General features: G+C 36.3%; 6 protein-coding genes, 1 long non-coding RNA gene and 2 pseudogenes across 7 annotated transcripts in view; 7 read left to right on the top strand and 2 right to left on the bottom strand.

Annotated features, from left to right (window-relative positions):
* LOC126606304 (MLP-like protein 328) overlaps positions 1-25,477 on the top strand; it is a 35,747-nt gene extending 10,270 nt beyond the window's left edge. Inside the window, exon 3 of the mRNA XM_050273676.1 lies at positions 25,190-25,477. Coding sequence (XP_050129633.1) covers positions 25,190-25,204 — 15 coding nt within the window. The 3' untranslated portion in view covers positions 25,205-25,477. The remainder of the gene's footprint in view (positions 1-25,189) is intronic.
* Positions 350-1,673, top strand: LOC126606300 (MLP-like protein 329). The gene is made up of 2 exons (XM_050273671.1): positions 350-639; positions 1,165-1,673. Exons 1-2 carry the CDS (start codon positions 432-434, stop codon positions 1,431-1,433), a joined length of 477 nt encoding a protein of 158 aa, XP_050129628.1. The 5' UTR covers positions 350-431; the 3' UTR covers positions 1,434-1,673.
* On the top strand, positions 1,813-2,669 carry LOC126606311 (rapid alkalinization factor-like; annotated as a pseudogene).
* LOC126606313 (MLP-like protein 329) lies at positions 6,238-8,038 on the top strand. Its single transcript, XM_050273682.1, has 2 exons — positions 6,238-6,489; positions 7,577-8,038. Exons 1-2 carry the CDS (start codon positions 6,285-6,287, stop codon positions 7,843-7,845), a joined length of 474 nt encoding a protein of 157 aa, XP_050129639.1. The 5' UTR covers positions 6,238-6,284; the 3' UTR covers positions 7,846-8,038.
* On the top strand, positions 10,519-11,115 carry LOC126606309 (rapid alkalinization factor-like). The gene has a single exon (XM_050273680.1). It carries the CDS (start codon positions 10,613-10,615, stop codon positions 10,958-10,960), a length of 348 nt encoding a protein of 115 aa, XP_050129637.1. The 5' UTR covers positions 10,519-10,612; the 3' UTR covers positions 10,961-11,115.
* On the bottom strand, positions 12,185-12,669 carry LOC126606307 (tyrosine-protein phosphatase DSP3-like; annotated as a pseudogene).
* On the bottom strand, positions 15,723-16,649 carry LOC126606316 (uncharacterized). The gene is made up of 3 exons (XR_007617185.1): positions 16,581-16,649; positions 15,880-15,954; positions 15,723-15,781 (listed from the first exon to the last, which is right to left on the bottom strand). It is a non-coding gene; the product is annotated as an uncharacterized LOC126606316 (long non-coding RNA).
* Positions 19,886-21,113, top strand: LOC126606302 (MLP-like protein 43). The gene is made up of 2 exons (XM_050273673.1): positions 19,886-20,372; positions 20,468-21,113. Exons 1-2 carry the CDS (start codon positions 20,186-20,188, stop codon positions 20,746-20,748), a joined length of 468 nt encoding a protein of 155 aa, XP_050129630.1. The 5' UTR covers positions 19,886-20,185; the 3' UTR covers positions 20,749-21,113.
* On the top strand, positions 24,275-25,477 carry LOC126606306 (MLP-like protein 328). The gene is made up of 2 exons (XM_050273677.1): positions 24,275-24,534; positions 24,936-25,477. The coding sequence occupies exons 1-2, from the start codon at positions 24,351-24,353 to the stop codon at positions 25,202-25,204; spliced, it is 453 nt and encodes a 150-aa protein (XP_050129634.1). The 5' UTR covers positions 24,275-24,350; the 3' UTR covers positions 25,205-25,477.

Raw genomic sequence — 25,477 nt, 5'->3', positions numbered from 1 at the left:
TATTTATTTTCAGTTTTTACTCATTTTTAAATTGAAATGACTTAACTATCCTCACATGTTATGCACATGGTCTCACTTAACGGAAATATGAATGTAATATATGAAAAACTAACGGTAGGGGGCAAATTGGCTAAAAAAATTAGTTTGAGTCCTTAATTTTCCAATAGAAAAGTTCAGGGGGGAAATCGAAAGTGAGGTGAAAGTTCAGGGGGTAAACCGACAGTTTACCCTAAAATTTTACGTGAAAGATCCACTGTCACATTGTTATCATTTAACTGTTTAAGTGATCGGATAATATCCACATACTGCCTCCGTAACTATAACATGGCTTTATATAAGAAGTGGAAACCTATAGGTTTGTATACGTCTCCTACAATTCCCCAGACTTACACTATCGTTATTCACATATTATAAAGAACAAATAAAATAAAATGGCTGTGAGTGGAGCTGGTACTTGCAAGCTGGAGACTATGGAGGCTGAGGTAGAGATCAAAGCCAACGCTGATAAGCTGTACAAATTCATCAGCAACCAGCACTATGACTTCCCCATAGCAGCCTCTGATAAAATACACGATGTTGCAGTACATGAAGGTGACTGGGAAACTTCTGGCTCTGTCAAACTCTGGAAATACACCATAGGTAATATTTAAATTACAAGATGACGCTAAATGTTTAAATTACAAGAAATGATTCAACAAAAAAAGAAATACAAAAAATGTAAAAGAATCTCTGGAGATCGTCCCTCTCCCGGGTGCCGAATTTTGTTCTGTCGTAGCTTTATACAGCCTCCGCTGTGTAAAAGATAGTGAAATGAACCCCTTTTGGGGTGAATGAAGCAGCTTACTCCGCAAACTTGTGGAGCTGGTAGTGAGACTGTGAGATTGCATGAAGGAGCAAGCAAATTACAACCAAACATTGTTAAGGTTATACTTATGACTAACAATTTTTTTTTAATACCACAGACTAACCTGCTGCAAAATAATTAGGCATGCTAACTTGAAACCTAGCAAGCTAGGGGTTTACGTTACCTCATATGTATGTACTTTTAGAATTAAAACTGACAAGACCTCCATGCACCATAGGGTTTACATTACCACACGATGAATATTTAAAGGATCGGATCATGGATAGCTGTATAATTGTACTCTTCCATGTGACGTGTAGATGGAAATGTCGAGACTTACAAGGAAAAGGTGGAAATAGATGAAGCAAACAAGCGGGTGAGTCTTACAGGTTTGGAAGGATCACATGTGCTGGACAATTACAAAAGCTACAAGATCATTTTCCAGGTCACTCCAAATAGTGAAGGAGGTTCTGTGAAAATTACTTTAGAATATAAAAAACTCAACGAGAACGATCCGCCTCCACAGAAGTACCTCAGCTTTCTGGTCAATGTCATTAAAGATGTTGATGCACATCTTATCAAGGAATAAGCGCCAAGCACAAGATTTATGCATACATACGATATGGAACATTGAGTAATATAACTATCTTCAAGAATAAAGGCCTGAGAGCTGAGCAAGCTAGTTAGCACTGTTGCTTATTTCGGTTTCCGATTTGGTTTGTCTTTAATTCTATGAGCAAGAATGAATTGAGTGTGATATTAATTATTATAATACTGATGTTGTAAACAAGTTCAATCTATTGGCATGCTTATATTTTTTCGAGAAAAACTTAGTTTTTTAATTAAAGTAACCTTGTGCGGATAAAAGAGCTTTTAGCAAAAACACTTAAGAGCAGAAACATCCCGGAAATCTCTACGAGCATATTTTGTAGTAGTTGTTGATTTTGTTTTCTTGGTAGGTTTTGAATAAATCACGAATTATTCCAATTTCAGCTTTCTTTGTTGCAATTGGAATAAGGTTGAATTAAAGCATGTCAATTAAGTAATTATCTCCTTGAAGAAATCAACATCCAATTTTTATTTAACCAAACTTAAAAATGTCAGAGTCTTAATTTAATTAGGAATGTGATTGTGTAAATCCTTATGGAATTGTATAATATCTTTTACGTAGTGTCCTATTTTAGATGGATTACTTGAAAGACAAGGATTTTCCCTAACTCCTATGAATTACTTGAAAGACAAAAATTTTCCCTTTTTACTACTATAGGGTGAAATAATATACACATCAAAATTTCACCGATTATCTCTTCTCTTTCTTGCCGCCCCCTCTCTCTCCCTCTGTAATTAACAGGCGTACAACAAAATACAAGTTGGCAGCTAAAAACACAGACCGTACCAAAACCTATGGCTAATTCCTCTGCGATTATCTTTTCGTTGATTTTCGTGGCCGCTCTGGTCATCTCCGTTGATGCAGGCGGCGATCATGGGGTGAGCTGGGTTCCAGTGAGACCTCGCTGCGAGGGTTCTGTAGCAGAGTGCATGGATGATCGTGATGATGAGTTTGGCATGGACTCGGAGATTAGCAGACGCATCTTGGCCACCTCACGAAACATAAGCTATGAAGCGCTGCAGAGAAACACTGTTCCTCCAACAACTGCAAGCCGGGTGCTCAGAATCAGAGCAACCCCTACAACCACGGATGCAGTGCCAATGCTCGTTGCCGGAGTTGATCAACGCGGCATGTTTTTCAATATTTAGTCACTTTCATTTAATAGAACATGTTGTTAATTGTAATGAAACTTTATATTATGCTTTATCTTCTGTTTCAATCCCAACTTCAATACGAAAACAAAAAAAAATCCCAACTTCAACACCTTCACAAAAAACTTCTAATAAGTTTCCATTAGAAATTTTGAAATTTCTTGATCAACTTGGTTATATTCTTTTACTTCAGAATCAATCCTCATATGAGAATCCGAGTGTAGCCAAGTTTGAATCCCCCTTCTCTTAGTTTGAATTACTGAATGTGGTCTAATGTTGGATTAGACTAGACTATCGCTAAAATATAAAAAAGGAAAGCTATCTTAATAACTTTGTGTGTATTTTTTTCGTATTCTCATGCTTAGATTAACCAGAATCGACCCGTCAAGGGCTATCTTTATATTTCAATTTCAGACATAGAGTCTGCATTAGAAAATATTCTAAATCATGATTTTCATGCGTTTACTCACATTACAATAATTACTTAAAAAATGAAGAATTAGATTTTACTTTCATTTGATGAGTACGAATTAGTATTAGATTTTTTATTCCAAAATTTGAATATGAATTAGTATTGGATTAAAAAATTGAGTGGGTGCTATCAAATTTTTTATTCTCCAATATTTGGTAAATACTGGAGTATTCCGTAATTGGAATTTAATTCCGCTTTATTATTTCGATTACTTTTACATAAACGTGATGCAATTCCTCCAAAATTGGGTATTAACGCTCAACATTGTAAGGTTAATAAACTTAGTTAAATTACTTTAGATTGACTAAAATTAATGAACTCGATGAAGTAAGTGGTTACCTCCCAAAACTGAGCTACATCCATTGAAAAGATCTGCATGCAGAAAAGGAAAACTTTCTGAAATTAGGCATCAATGATTCAGCTTTGGTTGATTCCAAAAGAGTAACCGGAACTCCACATTATTGTTTGCATCTAGTTTTATTTTGGAAGCCAGTGCAGCCTCTCTTTTTTGTGTTTAGGTTGCACGTATGTCAAGATAATATAAACCACTGTTTCGAATAACTCGAAAGAACCCTTAATTTATCACTAGTTAAGATAATATGAACCTAACTTAGTATTATCCCTATATAATATACAAACACACACACTTCCGCATGCCAAATCAAAAGATCTTAAGGAAAATTAATGAAAATGACTTGAAAACTTTGAGTTTTAACAATAAGGACAAAATAAAGAATAAAGTGAATAGTACTAAGATTGACTTTTTAATGTAAAAATGTAATTTTTTGTTAAAATGAATAATACCAGTAATTTTTCATTAAAATTCCCAAGATCTTAACGCTTAATTAATATCATACAATCATTCACTCTAGTAAATTAATATCATACAATCATTCACTCTAATAATACTATGGAGGTAATGTTGATCAATCATTGTTCTCACGTGTTGATATATGTCTCATCAAGTTTGCGCGTGCTCTTAAGTTTGGTAGGTGTAATTAGGGGTGGTTCGAGTCGGGATCCCGAACCGAAACTCCTTTCCCGAATCCCAAACCAAAACATTTCAGGATGGGCTTTTATATCCCGAAACCGAACCGAATATGTGCATTTCCCGAAATTCGGGATTCCCGAAAGTGTTTCGGGATTTTCGGGATACTTCGGGATTGGGCCTTGAAGCCCAAAATGTTGGGCTTTTAAGATTGCAGCCAGCCACTGCCCAAAAAAAAAAAAATTAAGGTTACACAGCCACTGCCCAGCCCACCTGTTTCAATTTCACCACAATATGAATATCACAATACCACATGTTTCAATTTTCATACAAAGGAAGCAACTAACAAGTTAAGCTTAAGTTCACAATTGTATTTGTCTACCAAACTATTTAATTAAAAGTGCATGCAACCAAAATGAAATAAGTTAAGTTTTACAAACCAAACTTCCAAATTGGGAACATGTGCCGCATATAAATGTGAACAAAGAACCCTCACCAATAGACTTAAACACATTATCCATAATTATGAAAGTACCTATAAGTTGAGTCCTCGTCCGCTTTGCTGCTCCCAATAGTATCGTATACCTTCACATACAAATCAAACTCTTATGATTTAGTGCCACTTCAAACCAGCATCAAATCGTTATTTTGAGAAAACTTCAAAATAAAAATTCTGTTTGCAACAAAAAGAAAACTATTGAAAACAGATAGTTAAGAAATCAAAGTAACAACTGTGCTTTAAACTGGTTGTACATTAATACCATTCTATAATCCATAGCAATCATAACAGAAATAATACTAAAGCGATAACTGTTTATTTGCATCACTCACCGGAACACATGTGATCATTTGAAATTCATTCTGGCAAAGCGGGCAGAGGTTTGTAATGGTAGCCCAATTGTCAATGCATGAGAAACAGAACCTGAAAACCCCAAGATGAACCCATGTCATAAAATAAAATTCCTCTCTCTCTCTCTCTCTCACACACACACAAAGCCACACTAAAGCACATACCAATGCTGGCAGCAATCGAGAACACCCCTGTCGATTATTGCATTCATGCATATCCTACGTGTTTCACCCTCGTAATTGGGATTGTCCTGCACATTATGACAGCAAAATAAAATAAAATAAAAATCTCAAACAGATACGAAACCAAGCAGCTATACTTAGCTTGCGTATCTAAACACACAAATAAGTAGGTCACAATCCACACTAGCTACAAAGCCACATGTAAGAACTCTCTCAAGCAATTGCAGCACCTCATGTAAGAACTCTCTCTCTCTCTCTCTGTGAGCAATTTTTATGTTAATTGTAGTTTACCATTGTTTATTTATGTTAAATTTTACAGGTTGTTGCTTGTATATTTTCATATGTTTAATTGGGTTTCTGTGAAATGCTGTCTGAAGAGTTAAAGAGAGAGAAAGGACAAAACCCCAGTGAAAATTAAAAACCCTAACCTGGATTTTGGGACTCAATTGGTTCCTTCCTGTGTTTGCGTGAGTTGTGGAGGATGAGGAGCAGCGTGGATTCGACGGAGGAGTAGAGCGGCGGGAGCACGGGCGGCGAGACTGTTTGTGAGAGTGCGTGTGAGGGAGACTGAGACTGTGAGCAAGAGAGAGCGGAGAGAGTGAGTGACAGCGGAGCGCAGAGAGTGAGCGAGAGTGGAGCGGAGAGACTGAGATCTGATCACAACCTAATAAAATGACCTAACTAATGGATGGTTGGATTAGATTTTAACAAATCCAACGGTTCAAGTAATTTCTAATTAAAAATTAAAAATAAATAAATATATATATATAATAATCGGTTCGGTTCGGGATTACCGAAAGCTTTCAAAGCTGTGGCCAAATCCCAACCCAAAACTTTCGGGACGGGTTCGGTTTCGGGAAATTCGGTTCGGGAATTTTTCAGTCAAATTTCGGGACGGGATTGGGACAGTTCGGGATTTTCGGGAAAAAATTCCACCCCTAGGTGTAATAATTAATAAAACTCTGCCTGGAAGATCCACAGACACAATATTATTATATAACTATTTAATTAAGTGATCGGATCATATCCACACGCTGCCTCCATAACTATCAGTTTATAACATGTTAATTTACAACTTTGCGACTCTATATAAGAAGTTGAAACCTGTAGGTTAGTATACGTCTCCTACAATTTCCCCAGACCTACATTATTGTTAATCACATATTACTAATAACAAATGAAAGAAAATGGCAGTGAGTGGAGCTGGTACTTGCAAGCTGACTGTGGAGGCTGAGGTAGAGATCAAAGCCAACGCTGATAAGTTGTACAAAGTCATCAGCAACCAGCACCACGACGTCCCCAAAGCAGCCTCTGATAAAATACACGATGTTGCAGTACATGAAGGTGACTGGGAAACTTCTGGCTCTGTCAAGCTCTGGAAATACACCCTAGGTAATATGAAATTAATCACCCTCCTCTCTCCTCCTAACCTAGTTAAACTAATTATTAATTTTGTTAAATAAAAAGCGACGGGTGTTACATCATGACTCTAACATTCTGTTTGGATGAGAAAATTTAAAATTACTAAGAAATTTTATTTCTAGAATTTGTAAATTTTCTTGTTTGACTAACTTAAAAGAATAATATAAATTCAATATAGATTTTGTTATCTTTAAAACTCTCACTCATAAAAATTTGGAATAACACCTATTTACATGATTTTTTTTAGTACATCGATATTTTTACACTAAGGGGAGGGGGAGTTCGGCAAAGCCACACAATGGGTAGCCTAATTTGGTATCAAATTCGTCATCAACAAGATTCGAACCTATAACCTCTCACTTTCAAGTGAAGATAAATACTACAAGACCGTAGTACTGAGTGACTTATTTACATGAAATTTAAACTTGGGAATTGGAGGTCTCAAATTCACCCTTTTTTTCACGCGGAAATTCTAAATTTCTATGTTTATGAATCTAGACAAGAGAATTGGTGCATGTTAATTTATAAATTCTAAATTTTGTCAAAAGTCCAAATTTATTTCCATCGTTCAAACATTGTGAGGCTAAGCTCACCTCTTTCCCTTAATGTAGATAATATTGTTTGTTAAAAAAAGTTGTATAATAATAATGTTACGTTTATAGTTAATACTGTAACATTATTATTATTATTATTATTATTTTTGAATAACACAAACTAACCTGCTATGAAATAAACATGCTAACGTGATATGTATATGTACGTATAAGATTCTTCTAGAATTAAAACTGAAATATATTGACCAGGCCATCCATGCGCCATTAGGTTTGCATTACCTGACGATGAATATATAAAGAATCGGATCATGGACAGGAGAAAATTTTTAGTGTGCTCGGAACATGGATACATAAATTATATTTCATTATATAAGTGAAGAGACATTTGAAAATAATTTTCATTCGTTTGTATAATAACATGTGTTGTACCACCCAGTGTTCTGAGCATTGAAAAATCTCTCCATGAATAGATGTATCATTGTAATTTTCCATGTGACGTGTAGATGGAAATGTCGAGACATTCAAGGAAAAGGTGGAAATAGATGAAGTAAACAAGTGGGTGAGTCTTACAGCTCTGGAAGGATCACATGTGCTGGACAATTACAAAAGCTACAAGATCATTTTCCAGGTCACTCCAAAGAGTGAAGGAGGTTTTGTGAAAATTACTTTAGAATATGAAAAACTCAACGAGAACGATCCGCCTCCACAGAAGTACCTCAGCTTTATGGTCAATGTCATTAAAGATATTGATGCACATCTTCTCAAGGAATAAGTGCCAAGCACAAGATTTATGCATACATATGATATGGAACTTTGAGTAATTTTGCTATCTTCAAGAATAAAGGCCTGAGAGTTGACCAAGCTAGTCCGCATTGTTGTTTAGTTCGGTTTCTCTCTTTAATTCTATGAGCAAGAATGAACTGAGAGTACTATCATTATAATATTGATGTTGTAAACTAGTTTAATCTCTTGTCATGCTCATATCATTATAAAATTGATTTCTCAACGTTGTTCTAATAAAAGCGCTTTTAGCAAAATTACTTGCAGAAACAACCCGTAAATCTCTACGAGCATATTTTCTAGTAGGTTGTTGCTTTCGTATTCTTGGTTTGAACAAATCACGAATTATTCAAATTTCAGCTTTCTTTGTTGCAATTAGAATAAGGTAAGGTTTGGTACTGCTTAAATTATTTTAAAAGCTGGGATGAAAAAAAATTGGAGTACAATTTGTGCTTGGTAACACTGCTTATTTTAAAAGTCACAGATCATTATAAGCTGAAAAGTGGCAAAAAACAGAAGCTGCATTTTGCTACTTCTCAAAACCAGCTTATTTTTTCAAGGAGGCGGGTGAACAATATATTTTAATGAAACTTTCACAATCTCAAAAATACTCTCCTCCGTTTCTCCTTCTCGCTGGGTTGAGATTGAATCTTCATCGTTGATATTCTTGTTTTGCCGGATTTCAATTTTCGAAATCGAAATCTGATCAGAGTATTTTTCAACTCGTCGTCGCATTGTAGACCAGGAAACAAATCCAAAACCTAGTTGTCAAAAAAGTGCTCGATCCAAGATGCACAATTTCACACAACAGATCTTCATAGCAGGCTCCTTCTGCAACTCCAAGAGGAAGGTGGGAAAGTGATGGGGAAAGTAATGGATGACAGAAGAGATGGGTGTTTGTGAGAGCTTGCAGACGCCATGGATGGTAGGGGAGATGAAACTGGGAAACTAGTGGTAGTGGAAGTTATATAACTAGGGGAAAAAATGGTAGAAATCTCAGTCTCAGAAATTGGAAGATCGATCTTGTCGATGATCTTGAGGTAAATGAGATTGAACTTCTGGATGATGTGGTCCTTAGAGTGGAGGACGCTAAACATGGGTCTTTATTTGCTTTTTAGTGTGGGTGGGGAGTTCGTCAATTTCAGTCGGCATGGCTTCTGTTTCCTTTCCCTGAGCTTCTTGGGTAAAGAGAACTGTTATCATCCGACCTTGAATGTCGTAATTGATAAATTACTGTAATAGATAAATATCAACTACTTCATTGAATTAAGCGGGCAGACTCTTTCTTAGTGAGGACAGTAGTAGGCCAGTTCGAGATCGGTAATAGGGTAATCCTTGAGTACTCCTTTAAGCGGCTAGTGGGAAACTGCCCTATTCAAGTTAAGTATGATAGGGGAGAGCTCTTCGACTAGATTTGATCCGGAAACAGCCTACGCTTAGTTTGATCCTGTCTGATAACCAACGGAACGCTAACATATCGGATTTGAAAGTCAGATGAAAAAAAAAATTAGGCGAAAAGGATGACTCTAGAATTATAAATGGGATTTGGAAAATGGAAGAGTTTGGATGACTCAACAATTATACAGATTAAAAAATAAAAAATTATATATTAAATTTAACATTATATCATTTTTAGTCATTTAACCTAATCACAGCAGTTTTATATAAAAATTTACCAAACACTTTAACACTGATTTTTTTGCTAAAAGCATTTTTACAAAAAAGTTTACCAAACACTCTACCGCTTTATTTCACAGTTGTTTATTCTCGCAGCACATCAGAAGCAGTTTTTTTTCAAAGCACAGTAATACCAAACCAGCCCTAAGGCTAATTAGTGCAAGTCATTTAAGTAATCACTATGGAGCCAAAAATAATCACAAGGCGACACGTGGATTTTTGGACAAAAGAAGACAAAAATACCCTTGAGGTACAACGGAATTCCTACGCGCGAGCAGCGGGCAATCATCCTTCAACCAAATCAAGCATGCCCAAAATAAGTAACAAATTCAAAGTTATTTCATCCATCCTCATCCTATATTTTCCACAAGGTATAAATTACATAACCCCCAAAATATTTATGCCAAACATGTGTTGATTAACCAATTAATCGATTAATTGCCTAATTAATCCATTAAATCACACATTAAACCATAAGTTACACCCTATGCCCTATGTATTGGCTCCCATTTTCACCAAAACCTAGGTCCAACACACTTGCAAAATTCCCAATACTCTCTAAACACTTTTCTCTCTAAATTCTAACTTTGGCATCAGGGGTTCTTCGGCCAAAGCCCCCACCCCCCGCGTTCATCGTGGACACGTGAGGCTCTTGGCCTTGACCCTAAGGTGTTAATTGTTTTGTAGGTGCAATTTTGTCCAAGATCAAGGAGGAAGAAATTTGCATCCACAATCACCTCCTTGAAGAAATCAGCATCCAATTTTCCATTTAATCAAATTTAAATGTATCAAAGTCCAAACTTACTAGGAATTTTTGTGTAAAAAATCCTTATGGGACTGCAGAATATCTTGTCGATTGTGTGTTATTTAAGATGGATTGCCTGAAAGATAAGGATTTTCCCTTAGGACTTTCCCTTTTTTATACTTTTTACTACTATAAATAACACAATAGAGTGCAATAATATATACATCAGAATTCACCAACTCTTCTCTCTCTTGCCGCCCCTGTCTCCCTCAGTAATTAAACAGGCGTACAACAAAATACAAGTTGGCAGCTAAAAACACAGACCATACCAAAACCTATGGCCAATTCCTCAGCGATTATCTTTTCCTTGGCCTTCGTGGCCGCTCTGATCATCTTCGTTGATGCAGGCGGCGATCATGGGGTGAGCTGGGTTCCAGTGAGACCTCGCCGCGAGGGTTCTGTATCAGAGTGTATGGATGATCGTGATGATGAATTTGGCATGGACTCGGAGATTAGCAGGCGCATCTTGGCCACCTCACGAAACATAAGCTATGAAGCTATGCAGAGAAACACTGTGCCTTGCTCTCAGAGAGGTGCTTCCTCCAACAACTGCAAGCCGGGTGCTCAGAATCAGAGTAATCCCTACAACCGTGGATGCAGTGCTAATGCTCGTTGCCGGAGTTGATCACGCAGTGTAGCATTTTTTTCAATATTTAGTCACTTTCATTTAATAGAACATGTTATTGTAACTTTATATTACGCTTTATCTTCTGTTTCAATCCCAACTTCAATACCTTCACAAAAAAGTTTCCATTAAAAATTTTGAAATATTTTTATCAACCTGGATTTAATTTAAAATCAATCCTAATATGTGAATCCGATTGTAGCCAAATTTGAATCCTCCTTCCATGAATTTGGATTAGACTAGAATATCGCTCAAATATAAAAAGAAAAGATATCCTAACAACTTTGTGTGTATTTTGTCTCATCTTCCTATGCTTGGATTAACTAACTAGAGTTGACCCATCAAGGGCAGACTATTCAGAACAGGTAAATCCCTGAACGAAGAAATCTGACCCAGGCCGACCACAGTCGAAGGAGGGAAAGGAGTTCCAGAATCATGGTCCTATGACGTTCTATATTTCACCAAGATCAGCTCTAAATTTTTACAATTCTAACTTTTTGCACTAGGATAGAGTACGAATTAGTATTAGAATTACTCTGTTTCAATTCTTGATTTTTATGTGGTTATGTGGAGTCAAAAAGTATTTGAGTTCTACTTTACATTGATAATTTAACAACTAAAAAATAAAATAAAAATAGAAAAAAATATGTCAAAAGAATTAGAATTAGACTTCGTATCAATTCATGACTTCTCATGCCAAGAATCAAATTTATCAGGGAGTAGTTGATTTCGTACGGATTTATTCTATCTTATTTCCAACTTCTCAATTCATGACTTTTTATTCTCATTCCAGGTATCAAATTTATCAGGGGTAGTTAATTTTATATGAATTTCTTTCATTGTATTTTTCATTTTCTCGATTCATAATTTTTCATTCTAATTTTTTAAGTAAACATGCATGTCCATATATTCTTAAAAATTTCCTACTCCTAAATTGAGGACTAAATTTATAAGCATGTCTAAATTTCGTGATTATGCTAAATCAACAACAACAAAAAAATCACTCCCATACGTGGGACCCGTCACTAAGCGAATGAATGAATTTTCATGATGGTACAACTAAAAGGGCATAAAATTTCAACACGTAAAAACTAAAACATCACCTAGGGTTTATGGGTTTGCAACTCTTGTTTGTACAACAACCGCCTCTTTCCGGAAGCATAAACTTAATAATAATGGCGGACAATGCCGTGAAGGCATCCCCCCTGAGGCCCAATACGTCAAACGTCTCGATAAATCTCAAATCCGTCCCCCTAGATTTTTCGCCGGCAAACCGCTGGTACTCCTCTAACGCCGAAGACAAACACCAATTCTGAAATTTCCTCAGGCAACCCACCAGACAACCAGTCCGATGCTTGCCGCGTTTGCAGTGGATCAACACCGGATGATTCTCAATTTCAACCAAAACTTTCAGTGCCTCGGAGATGGTCTCTGCTGGAATCAGCGGAGACGTAGACCGCTCCTTCTTGCCCTCGATTCCGAACTGGAAGAGCCGAATGCCTTGCGACCGAAGAAACTCCAAACTCTCCTCCGGGTAGGGCTCGGGGCAGAGATAGATAATGGAACGGAGTTGAAGGGATTGGAGGAATGGGAAGTTTGACAGCTGCGGGAAGCCTGATCGGAATACGCCCTCATCCACCATCGAGAAATTGATGGGCGGCTCCAAAACGTTGTCGTTGTTGGTCATGGTCATGTTTTGCTGCTTCTGTTTCGAGTCCTCTTGTTCTTAATTAATTACTAGCCTCTCCGCACGCACTAATGTGCGTGCGAGAGGCATTTTTACATCACGGGTGCTACGCGCCCCTAAAGGTGTATTGTGTTAGTTTTTCCCATCGTAATTGTCAAGATATATTTTAAATGTATTGTGCAAAGAGGAACTCTTTTTTTATCATGCATATCCTAAAAAGTTATCATGTTTTTCGTTTTTACTTTGAGTAAAGTAATGATTTAAATGTTATTCATGCACTTGTCAAACAACATGGGATTTTAGACGCAAGTTCCTACCTAAAGTCCATGGACAATAGTAAGTAGATGTAAAAAAAAAGAGTAGATGAAAACATTACTCGTAGAAAAATACAAAACAACTTAAATGTCAAAATATAAATCTTGCATAACAATATGTACATTATTCACAATACCCATAGAGTCTATATGTCACTGTTTCTTTTGAAAAAAAAGTTTTCATTTTGATATCAATGCTGCAATTTCCACCCATTTGTTCATGATTGATGCTTCAAATTTTCATTGCCAATCTACAAATGATAGTGAGAAAATTAAAAATCAAATAAAAAGAGTTAATTGATAAGTGAGAAATGCATACTGAAAGGTTATCGTTAATAAAGTTGTTACCTATTAGAAATCACCATAATTAGCTGGAATGAAGCAAGACTTCTTTGTATACTACATTCCGTGTAAATACACCTTGTTGGCTGATTATGGAGCCATTTTTTACTAACACGGTTGTGGTTGACTTTGAGACCCCCCTCGATAAAGCCACATATCATTGTTCATGACTGAAGACGTGATCTGGAAGGTAAATGCCTACATGTGGTATTGTCTGACCTTGAGATTTGTTTATAGTGATAGAGAAACTTAGTTTCACTGGAAACTACTTTCTTGTAAGTTTAAATGGAAGCCCAGCAATATTAGTACTTTTGAGAGGGATTCTTGGTAAGAAAACTCTGGATCTGGCAAATTGTCCAGTTGGAATTTCAGCATCAATAAGATTTTGGTAATTACCACGACACAATAATCTTGTACCATTACACAATCCCAATGAGTGTGTAAAAGCATCAAAAGTTTTGTTAGTAACATGAATTGTATGTGTTTTCTAAAACTCAGATTTACGAAAATTGAAAGAGAACGAAAAGTTAAAACATAAATTAGTAAAAGAAAAACATATATGAAAGAAAACAGCAGGTAATCATGGAGTTGATGATTCTAAAAATGAAAGAAATGAATCTGGAGATGCAGATGAAAAAAAGGTAATCATTCAGTTCAATCATATTACAATTTTGAGTCATCAAAGAAACAAAGTGAAATAGCACATTGCCATTTCGGTTCTTTGATTAAGTGTAATATTCGGCTTCTCAAGTATCTTACAACTAAGCAAAAAGAATGCCCTTCCTAGTTTCACAAACTAAAATGCATCTAATAACTTATCATAAAGGATGAAGTAGCAACCTGATCAAATTGAATGATCGGTAAAACTCGGGATTGAAGAATCTTTAATTACTTTGAATACTTGGTGAAGTTCCTCCACCTGAACCCCATGAAGAAAAACTACAGGCTGCAAGATAAGATTTAAACCATATTATATAAAAAAACCAGTAAAAATTTCCCAACATTTGACCCAAAATTGAAAGTAAAAAAGATGAAATTCTATGCATTTAGCAGATAATTGATAAATCAAACTCTGCAACTGAAACATTGCCAATGGCATCAAAATTAACTGAATATCTAAAACAACTTGTAATCCTAATTATATGGAAGAGGGTAGAGAAAAGTTAAGTGCTTCAACCCTAGGTTATGATGCTTTGCAGACAACTTACATCAACCTCTGAATTTCTTCCTCAATTAGCTAGCTCTTGAATGCACCAATAACATATGCAACTGGGACTTGGATTACATAGCTCTCAATTCCATTGACTTCATCTATTAATTTTTAGAGGGTTACCTATAGTTTTTTCAATGACAATGACATGGTTTACGCATGAACATGGTTTTTTCTTATTTGTTTATCTATTTCACACTTGAATCAATAAAATTTTGCCATTGCAATCATACGACATTCACAACGATCATACCCCCGATCAAGCAGGCTAATTGCCAAGCGTAATTAAATAAGTAGCAACAGCCCTAATAAAAAAAATAATTCAAACTCATCAAACTATCGAGTTACATACCTTGCATTGCAATCTAGCGTAAAATTTACCTTTCTAGCAATAACAAAATAACTCAGTTATCAAATGCAGGACACACTGAAATGCATCTAATAACTTATCATAAAGGGTGAAGTAGCAACCTGATCAAACAGAATGATCGGTAAAACTCGGGATTGAAGAATCTTTGATTACTTTGAATACTTGGTGAAGTTCCTCCTCCTGAACCCCATGAAGAAAAACAACAGGTTGCAAGATAAGATTCAAAACATATTAAATAAAAAACCAGTAAAAAATTCCCAACCCAACACTGTTATTATGGTAATTTCAACGCAAGCCGCTTTCTCTAGCAGAGTTCATTTCCAAATCCCTACTACTTTGAGAGGATTTAAAAATTTCGGAATCTATATAATTAATAAGCTTGAAGAAAAGCTTCAAATTTGTATAAAAAAAACTTTGAATTCGAACAAAAAATGCAAAAACTAAGTCGTTTATTAAGAAGAAGAATCGCAAGTCACATGGCTGTGGGGATTTCCAGACAGGTCCCAATAGATTGAGTGGATATCCGAAACCTTAAGAAACCAGAAACTTTACGGCTCAATAGTCAGGTAAAGGATATGGTTCACCCTGGAAAATCTTTCTCCGATTATATCGAATCGCTAGATAGTTTGGGCTCGCTCTCAAAGGACATCGTCAATTAATTAGAATTAAATATGAACGCAAATCTAATTCTACTTCATCAAAGCAAATAATTCATACACAATTGAAAAAGATGTATAAATGGGAATAGAACGGAAATTGAAAATATGATCAGAAATGAATGATCGATGAGAAACAGTTAATTAATGGCAATGAATTTGATTAGAAAAGAGACTAATAAACATACTGGTAAAGAAGCCACACTTGTCGTTTATGGCGAGTGAAAGGCTGTTTCAAGAAGCTGCAGTTGTTGATCACAGCGAGTAGAGTCAAGTTTGAAAGTTTGAACAAACGCTGGAAGGAATACATAGAAAATTGAGAATCAAGTTTGAAAGTTACCTGCGATAAGAATCAGTCGATGTAGAGGAAGAGTCTTTGTCAATATGTATCTCTATTTCTCCCTCCCCTCGTTCTCTGTAGAGGAAGAGTCTTTGTCAATCTGGTTTGTAGTTTGCAGAACGTGGAGGGTGGTTGAATCCCACGTCGCGGTTCTAATTCTTCATTCGGCAAAACCCTACAGTTGTGATGCTTTATCTTTTTTCAGTGATGGTTTTTTACCAGTTTGTCGTATTAGTTTAACCATCAGAATTCAATTCACACATTACCTCAATGTACAATCTGCTTACAAATAATTACCAACTACAGTAAAACAGAAACTGGTAATGGGGTAATTTTAGTAACTCCTATAAATTCTGACCAATTGCAGAAGTAATTTTATAGAAACCAAATTCCCAGCTATAGCCTCAAATGTCTCTCATTGCATGCACCTGACTACCACTGACTCAAATCACATAAATAAGAGAAATGGAATCCAGAAAAACCCATATGACAACAATTAAGTTTAAATAATATAAGCAGTGTGGTCGATTAAGCACTAATCACTGAGCAATTTTGAACGCCCAGCAATCCCACCCTACGCCATCAATGATTCGAATTTCCTTATTAAATTATATAGAATAATAAACAAAACAAACGGAAAAGCAGATTCATGTGGGTAATATTACTTAATTGGAGGGTAGAAATTATGAAAAAAAAATCACCTGAATTTGTGTAAATTGAGTGTGGATGCAGAAGAAACTCTGGAAAAACACGTGGATGAGAGGTTTGTGCAGAAGACGAAAGTGAGTTCTTCCTCTTTTATGTGCATTTGGGGTTGGAATGATCGCTATCCCCTCTAGAACGTGTGGTAGATTGGCGGTTCTATCTCCGATCTTTGCAACTGCTGCAACCGGTGTTCTGTTTTGTGCGACAATGTGTTTGACAGTTCTACTCTAATTTGGAGGGAGTGTTTGTCAGTTTTTATCAATTTACTTGTTATTTTGGTTTTGGTGGAAAGATAGAATGTGATGCAGTATTTGTGGGAGGATTGATCTAAGGGTCACAATGAATTTTAAGTGTGTATATTTTTATCTAGTGGTTGAAAATTGTCATTGTTCAGATGAGTGCATGTATTATTCGCACAGTAGAATTTCATTGTATTATATTACAATTTTGACCCTAATTTTATTGGACAATTAACGTTGGTATAGTGTATGAAGTGAGGGCATTTTTGGTTTATCAAATGCTTCACCAAACTAGGGCTCTCACTTTATATATATAGATACAAACTGATTATTTGTTAATTCGACGAAGAATGCATTTATATATGAAGTTGTAACTGAAATATATTAGCCAACGTAGTTTGTAAACGAACTAACTAGAATCCCTAACCGATCAGGACTAGGAGAAATTATAGAATAGAATGTTGTTGTTTCGGTTTGAATTTGGCCTTAGATTATAACTTTCAATTTATTTCCTAAGAAAAGGAGTTCGAGGTTTGGGTGAATTCGTCTTCCCCAGCCATAAATATTTAAACCTCAATGTTTGGGGGTCAATCGGATCATATATTTCGAGTAGTCAAAATTGAAGACAGAAAATTTACACTACAAAAATCTAATTGTACATTCATTGTAAGAATATTTTTTTTTAAATATAAATAATTATAAATACACACTTAAATTTTTAGGTGACAATAACATTTCTTTAAAAACAAATGGGTATCTTACTTTTAAAGATGCCCACCATAAAACAAACTAATTGTTTAGAAATAACATGTATAAAAGCATACAAACAGAGAAACGAACAAGATCGAAACATTTTGTCTCCAGCTATTTAATAAAACCACAAAACATTGTTTTCTTAGAAACGACGAGAGCAAACGAGGAATAATATTGATCAAGATATTCCACCATCCATGTCTACTGGGCAAATTGTTCGGTTCTAGTAAAATAATACAACTAACGCATTTTTTTTAGTGAATAAATACATCCATGTCTGATGGCATGGGCAAATTGTTAGGTTCTTGTAAAGTTTTTGTGTCCCTCTTTTCTTCTATATAAATGTAAGGGTTGTTGATGCATAAAACTGGAGGTTTTGAAACAACGTAAATCCGACCGTGAATCTGCAAGTAATGTAAATGACACAAGATGTATCGTGGTTCACCCCAAGGTTTGGGCTACGTCCACTTTGATTATGTATTTATCTGAGGGAGAGAGAGCACTGATAGTGAGAGCGTTGAGAGGGGGTGAAAGGGCCTAGGAATTGGCCTCCTCTAATTGTGAGGGTGAGGGGTCCTTTTATAGAATAAGGACTCCTCACTTATTACATATTTGCCCCTTCTTTTATCACATAATTACATTTAAGTCCCCTGAGTATTTGTACAAGATCTAAATACGAGGCCCTAAATATGGCATAAACAGTAGTCTCCCAAGTCTTCAGTCAAGAGAGTCTTTTGGCTGGAGACTTGAAATTCAGTCCATGTGTGGGCCGAAGTAACTAGATGTTGTCTTGAACTGATGTTCGATATGAGGCGGTGCTCAATCTGAAATGATGCTTAACTAGAAGTAGCACATGCTGCGAGGCTGCTCGGCTCGTGGCTTATGTTGCCTTGGTTGGCTCGGCTTGTGGCGTTGAAGGTGAGAGAGTCATTTTTATAGAATAAGGGATCGCTCCTTAATACATGAATGATGGGCTAGAGTTGATGCTCTCTAATGATGGTAATGGAGTCTCTTTTATAGAATAAGGGCCCGCTCCTCAATACATAAGTGATGGGTTAGGAGTGATGCTCGCGGCTCGGTTGCTCAGCTGGCTGTGATGCTCTCTAATGAAAGTGATGGAGTCCCTTTTATAGAATAAGGGCTCGCTCCTCAGTACATAGATAATGGGTTAGAGTTGATGCTCTCTAATGATGGTGATGGAGTCCCTTTTATAGAATAAGGGCCCACTCCTCAATACATAAGTGATGGGTTAGGAGTGATGCTCGCGGCGAGGCGGTTGCTCAGCTGGCGGCGATGCTCTCTAATGAAAGTGAGGAAGTCCCTTTTATAGAATAAGGGCTCGCTCCTCAGTACATAGATAATGGGCTAAGTCCCCCAAGTATTTTTTATGAGGCCCAGTTGAGGCCCAATATATGGTATATAATGTAGTCCCCCAAGTCTTTTCGGTCAATAAAGTCTGTTGGCTGGAGACTTCAAATTGAATCCATGTATGGGCCGAAGTGGCGGTTGTTTGGAGGCGGTATTTGTATACCCTGCACTGAAGCTTTGTAAGTGAAGCTTTGAAGCTGAAGCTCTGTAAATGAAGCTTTTGAAGCTAGAGCTTTTGTAAATGAAGCTTTTGAAGCTGTTTGACATGAGTGATGCTCATGAATGTTTGATTGACATGAGTGATGCTCATGAATGTTTGATTGATATGAGTGATGCTCATGGATGTTGACATGAGTGATGCTCATAAATGTTGACATGAGTGATACTCATGAATGTTTATGTATGATTGATATGAGTGATGCTCATGAATGTTTGAGTATGATTGACATGAGTAATGTTCATGTATAATATGAAGTACTGGGCATACTTTTGATCACCTGGTTGGTGGCATGAAGGAGAGTACGGGTTGTACATTTCATCACCTGGTTGGTGGCATGAATGGCTAGTTGCCAAATGATTTTAGAGTACGGGTTGTACATTTCATCACCTGGTTGGTGGTAATAGCAGCAGGTTGTCGAATAATTGTGGAGTACTGGGAGTACTTTTGATCACCTGGTTGGTGGTAATAGAGGGTCTGGGTCTTTTGGGCATATGGGCCTTCGCCCATGACATTGTAGCCCCTTATTTTGGGTTTGCAGCCCATTATTTTGGGCTTTTTTTTTTTTAATTACCCTCTGATGGGGTTTATACAGATGTCTCCGAAAGATAATAAAAATAAATTACATCATTCTGGTGGGGTGTTTATTCCTTACTTTTGCAGTGTCCCCATGTGTCTTCCTTTTGCTTTCTGCTTTTCTCGTGATTTTCTCAGAAAAGTGGGTTTCGTCACAGTTGTGCTGAGGGTAGAGCTGAGCTAGTTGATGATTATCTCGTCACTTCACCAATCATCAGTGGCTGTCTTTTTTCTTTTTATTATTTTTTTATTGCAGATGGCAGACATCATCATGGAGAATAATTAGAATATTGTAAGAAAAACTTATCTTCTTTTCTGCGGGAGAGGGAACCACCACATCCATTTGCAGCAGCCACCGCCATTTTCTTTGTTGCTGCACTAAACCCCGCCATTTTCACGTTGGGAACCACCAAAGTCGTTTTTCCTTCAACTCTGGTACTTGTGGAAAATGTCAAATTCTAGCAAGGTGGAGACGAGTGTTGAAATCAAGTCTGAAGCAAACAGGTTCCATGAATTCTTTGCACGAACACCGTACGAAATATGCAACATCAGCCCCGACAAAGTTCCGAGTCATAAATTACTTGAAGGTGAATGGGGTAAAGTGGGTTGTGTCTTCTTGTGGGATTATATTGAAGGTAAGTGTGGCTGAAAGATTGTTCTCTTACTATATATGTCGACATGTTTTTTTGTGGATGAAGCAAGTAATTGATTTGTGATGAAATGTTAGCAGATGGGAAACCAACTTTTTCCAAGGAGTTAACTGAAGCCATAGACGATGTAAATCATTCGGTGACTTTCACAGTGCTTGAAGGAAACCCTCTAGATCGATACAAGAGCTTTAAGATCACTTTACAAGTTACTCCAAAATTAGGCGTTCATGATGAGGGCAGCGTGGTGAATTTGGTTCTACAATATGAAAAGCTACATGATGGGGTTCCGGATCCCCAACTTCAGCTCCAGTTAGCTGTTATTCTTGTTAAGGAGACTGATAATTTCCTCACGCAAGAATAAGCGCGTCTACTTCAGACCGATCATAATAGCAGTTTCACCCGTTTGGAGAACGCAAGTGTAAGAACAAGGCAGTTGGCTTGCCCGTACTTTTTACTATGAACAATACTTTGTCTCTGTGCAACTCTACTACCAGTTGGGCAAAGACAAGAGCAAGGGCAATACTGTTCATAAATATAATATACATATATATACATACATACATACATTATACATACATACATATATATATATATATATATATATATATGCTTTGTTTGGCCTTGTAAGTGTGATCCATGTTTGTTGGTATGTTTAGTTTTAATTGTGTTATCTGCAAGTGTGTTGACCTTAGTAAGTTTGTTTAAATATGTTTAAGTGTGAACTTAGTAAGTTTGTTTTTTTTAAAATAAAACGATTGTCTAATTTCAAATACAAGGCAATAGCATACTAAGGCCTCGTTTGACAGCCCGTATAAGGAAAATGATAGGATAAGTAATACGGGAGAGAGAAAGTCCCCGCATCTTCTTCCCAGATTCTTCGGCAAGTCTTTGATGAAATCCATCTCATCTTCTCCCCACATCGCCAAGCTAGGGTCTTACACGCTATGCAACCTCCCCGCCTCCTACTCCACGCGCTTCGTGGATCCGGGAAAGAGAAAGTCCAAGTACTCGATCATAATCGGGGGCGCCAACTTCAGGTGCGGGTCTTCGGGGGAGCACGCGCCTGTGGCTCTGGGAGTGGTTGGAGTGGCGGCGGTGGTGGCCAAGTCGTATGCGCGGTTCTTCTTCAGGAACTCAGTGGCGACGGGGGAGGTGTCCCATTAGAATCGGAGGGTAGGGTTTGCGAGGAGTGCAAGAAGGGGATGTAGTGAACGCGGATCTACGAGCTCAGATCCCTCCCACTGTTTCTTTTGGTGTTCGCCGGGAAAATCGTGCCTGTGGAGCACGGTGGAACAGTACGGGCTCGGCTTGGTGAAAAAGAAGAAGAAAAGAAAGTTCGGAGAAGAGAAAGAAGACAGAAGGTGTAGGTAAAATGACTTTTTTACCCTTTAAAGGCAGTCATGCGGATAACACTTGACATACTTAACAGAAGAAATGATGAAAAATTTTAAAAAATTAATAGTATGATGCAAATTGATTAATTATGAGAGTTGATAAGGAAAATTGACCAATTCTTATAAGTTAGGAGGTAAATTGATGAATACCTCAAATTAATATTGTATAATTTAACTGTAGCAGAAAAGGGCTGCCCTTAAGTTTCTTTAGAACAGGCCTTGTACGCATTGTTGAGTGCCATCCCAACTGATCATAAACACGACTCTGCACGGTAAGGTTGAGACTGAGATCGAAATTAAGGCACCTGCTGAGAAGTTCTACAACATCTTCAAGAGCCAGGCTCGCCACACGTCCCAAAAATTTGTTCTGGCAGTATCCAGGGAGTTCAGGTGCAAGAAGGAGACTGGGAAACTCATGGCTTGATCTATCAAAAGTTGGAATTATATACGTATGTAATATATATTTATATATAAATGCCTACATGTATTTAACATGGTTTGTACCTTTTTTCTCTAAGGCCAGAACACAATTATATGTTAATCATAATCCAGTAATATATCGTAATAACTAAACCCTAATTCACTATTTTTGGTTTAAGAAATAGGGACGGTGCTTGTATTCAATTATAAAAATAGTTATTGTTCAATTTAAGAAATAGTCAGTATTCCGCTTAAGAAATAGTAATAATATTAGTGTTAAGTTTAAGAAATAATGATAATATCCGTGTTCAATATACAAAATAATGAATATTCAGTTTGAGAAATAGTGATAATATTTGTGTTCAGTTTACGAAATAGTGAATGTCCAGTTTAAGAAATACTGAATGTTCAGTTTAAGAAATAGTTATAGTACCAGCGCTCGGTTTAAGAAATAATGAATGTTCAGTTTAAAAAATAATGATAGTGCCAGTATTCAGTTTAAGAAATAATAATAGTATTAATGTTTTATTTAAGAAATAGTATCGATACCCTATCCAATTCAAGAAATAGTAACTATTACCGTTTGTTAAAAAATAAATAATGCACCTGTTAGATGATCAATCGTCAATGATAGTCTTCAAGGATCAATAAACTCTAGTGGAAAAAACTATGCTGTGGACCCTCATTTTAGTGAATTATCTTGAGAAAGAATTAATATTTGTTTGATTCTTTTCAATTACTTTTAGTATAATATTTTGTGAACTGACATTTGTGGATACCTAATACGTCATCCCTGCCTCCCCATTTGATGGCTTTTTAACAAAAGAACCAGACGCCATGGCCCATACGTATCGATCTTTCCAAAAATATAATAATGATAATAAATAAATAGATGTGATCCTACAAGATATAAAACTTTTTATTCTAAAACATTTTGCAGAAGGAAGTATTGACACCTCACACTTTGGAAACATTCTAAACGACACACGCAATTATTCATTCATTGTCCAAGTGGAAGGTTGAATTTAATCAAAAGAAGACGAACAAGGTGGCACACAGGCTAGCACGTATGAGCTTGAGTTATGGTAACAATGTGGTTTGGTTTGAGGAACTTCCTAATGTAATTCTTGATCTTCTTTTTGAGGATAGCAATTCCTAATTAATTATGTTGGTGTGGGACACTCTTTTTCCCTTCAACTGGGGAAAATTTTTAGTTGTGATGGGAACACGGATGGTACACCACGTATTTTTATGTAAGTGGTGGAAAATTTTAATTTTTAAGTTATTAATCTTTTAACACACATATCTAACCATTTACATAGAGACACGTGGTGTACCTCCTTGTGTGATGGTCACATTGAAAAATCTCTCTTCGATCGGGTTAAAAACCCCGGCAAGGTTTTTATCGAGGCCCTTTGTTTACACCCTATCCTCATTGATGTACGTATAAATTTGTTATTAAAGAATATCGTACCTTTTAAAAAAAAAACATTTTTCAGATAAATTACATTTTATTTTAAAACATTTACATATAAATTTTTAGTGTGATCGTACTAATCTAATCTTTATCGCATGCGTGAATGCAAATCAAATGATATGTTATTAATAAGAAATAAGCATATTAATTAACACTTAAATAATAATTCAATCATCTACCTCCACATTATTTTGTTTACAAATTTTGATTTAGAAATTTGGTCTCTCTAACATTAATCATGAGCAAACCCTTCATCTATCCATGCATATTGTGAACTTGTGATCATTACTTCATAGGATTCCAATTATCCGAGAAGTATGATTTAAAAAATATATGACTTAATCTTTATCACGTGTTGCATGATTTGGTTTTTAAATTGGATTACCCACTATTAAAATATTACGAGAGAATTTTTAATATCCAGAACACGGGTACATACGTCTACACAAGTAGAGAAACACTTGCAAAAAAAAAAAAAAACTTTCCCTCCATTTATATTACATATATTATATATATGGCGTACTGTATCGTGTTCCGGATATATTAAGTTTTATCTCGCAGTTTAACTCTAGTAGCTTCTATTTAAGGAGGGTAGGAGCCCAAATTATACATATCCTTTAACATTCTTCTCTTATAATTTCTGAGTAGCACCCATCAAAACTGCTCATAAACATGGTTTTGCATGGTAAAATTGGGACTGAAATAGAAATTAAGGCACCAGCTGACAAGTTGTACAACATGTTCAAGAGCGCCCACCTCATCCCAAACATCTCTAATACCCATATCAAAGGAGTTGATGTGCATGAAGGAGATTGGGAAACACACGGCTCTGTTAAGATTTGGAAATATGAACTAGGTACCGCTACTTAATTCAATTTTCCTGTTTAATTATTCACTTTATATGTATGTATACCTTAACAGATGCGCTCAAATCATCATACGTTCATAGCACGAGTTTCAATGTTTACAGCTTTTTCGCAGAAATTCTGATTTATTGTAGCAAAAACAAGGTCGAGATAGAACAATCGTAGAAATCATGTATTTACCATATATGACCTCTTATATATATTTCAATGCTTCCTTCAATTTTTGTTCTAGACAATGAGAGTCATATACAGTAAATGCATGTTTCCTAAATAAGTCATATTGCCCCCTTTTTGCTACAGTGGAAACAAGATCCTAATAAGAGAGGGTGAGAAAGTTTATATATTTTGTTGTTATGAAATTAACCATGAATGCATGCATGCATATATATAGGGGATCATGTCGGGATATTCAAGGAACAGGTGGAGCTAGACGATGAGAACAAGGCCGCAACTCTGAAAGGATTGGAAGGAGAAGTGTTCAAGTATTATAAGAGCTTCAAGGGTGTCTATAAATTCACTCAAAAAGATGAAGGCACCTGCATTGCCAACCTGTGGATCGAATACGAGAAACTGCATGAGAATGTTAAAGCTCCAGATAGATATGTCGGTTTGATGGTTAAACTCGTCCAGGATCTTGACGCTCACCTTCTGGGAGCATAAATTAATTAATTAATGAATAAAAACCAGACGTCATATGCAACGGTTGGAAAGAGCTTTTGCTGGTCTTGTTAAAAAGGGTTCAATTATATGTAATCATGCATGCATATGTTCATCAATGCGTACCTACTTAAATAAAATGCTTTTCTTAATTAGGTTTGTGTGTATTGTAAAAGATGTACGAAGGATGTCATATATGACATTGTGATGAATAGATTATGGTTGTCGATCGCATCTATAAAATAAAATGTGGTGTACTCTACAATATTTGTCCAA

The sequence above is a fragment of the Malus sylvestris genome, chromosome 16 (genome assembly GCF_916048215.2).
Source record: "Malus sylvestris chromosome 16, drMalSylv7.2, whole genome shotgun sequence".
Lineage (NCBI taxonomy): Eukaryota > Viridiplantae > Streptophyta > Magnoliopsida > Rosales > Rosaceae > Malus > Malus sylvestris.
The sequence above is the reverse complement of the archived record's forward strand: the minus strand, read 5'-3'. Positions and strand labels throughout refer to the sequence as shown.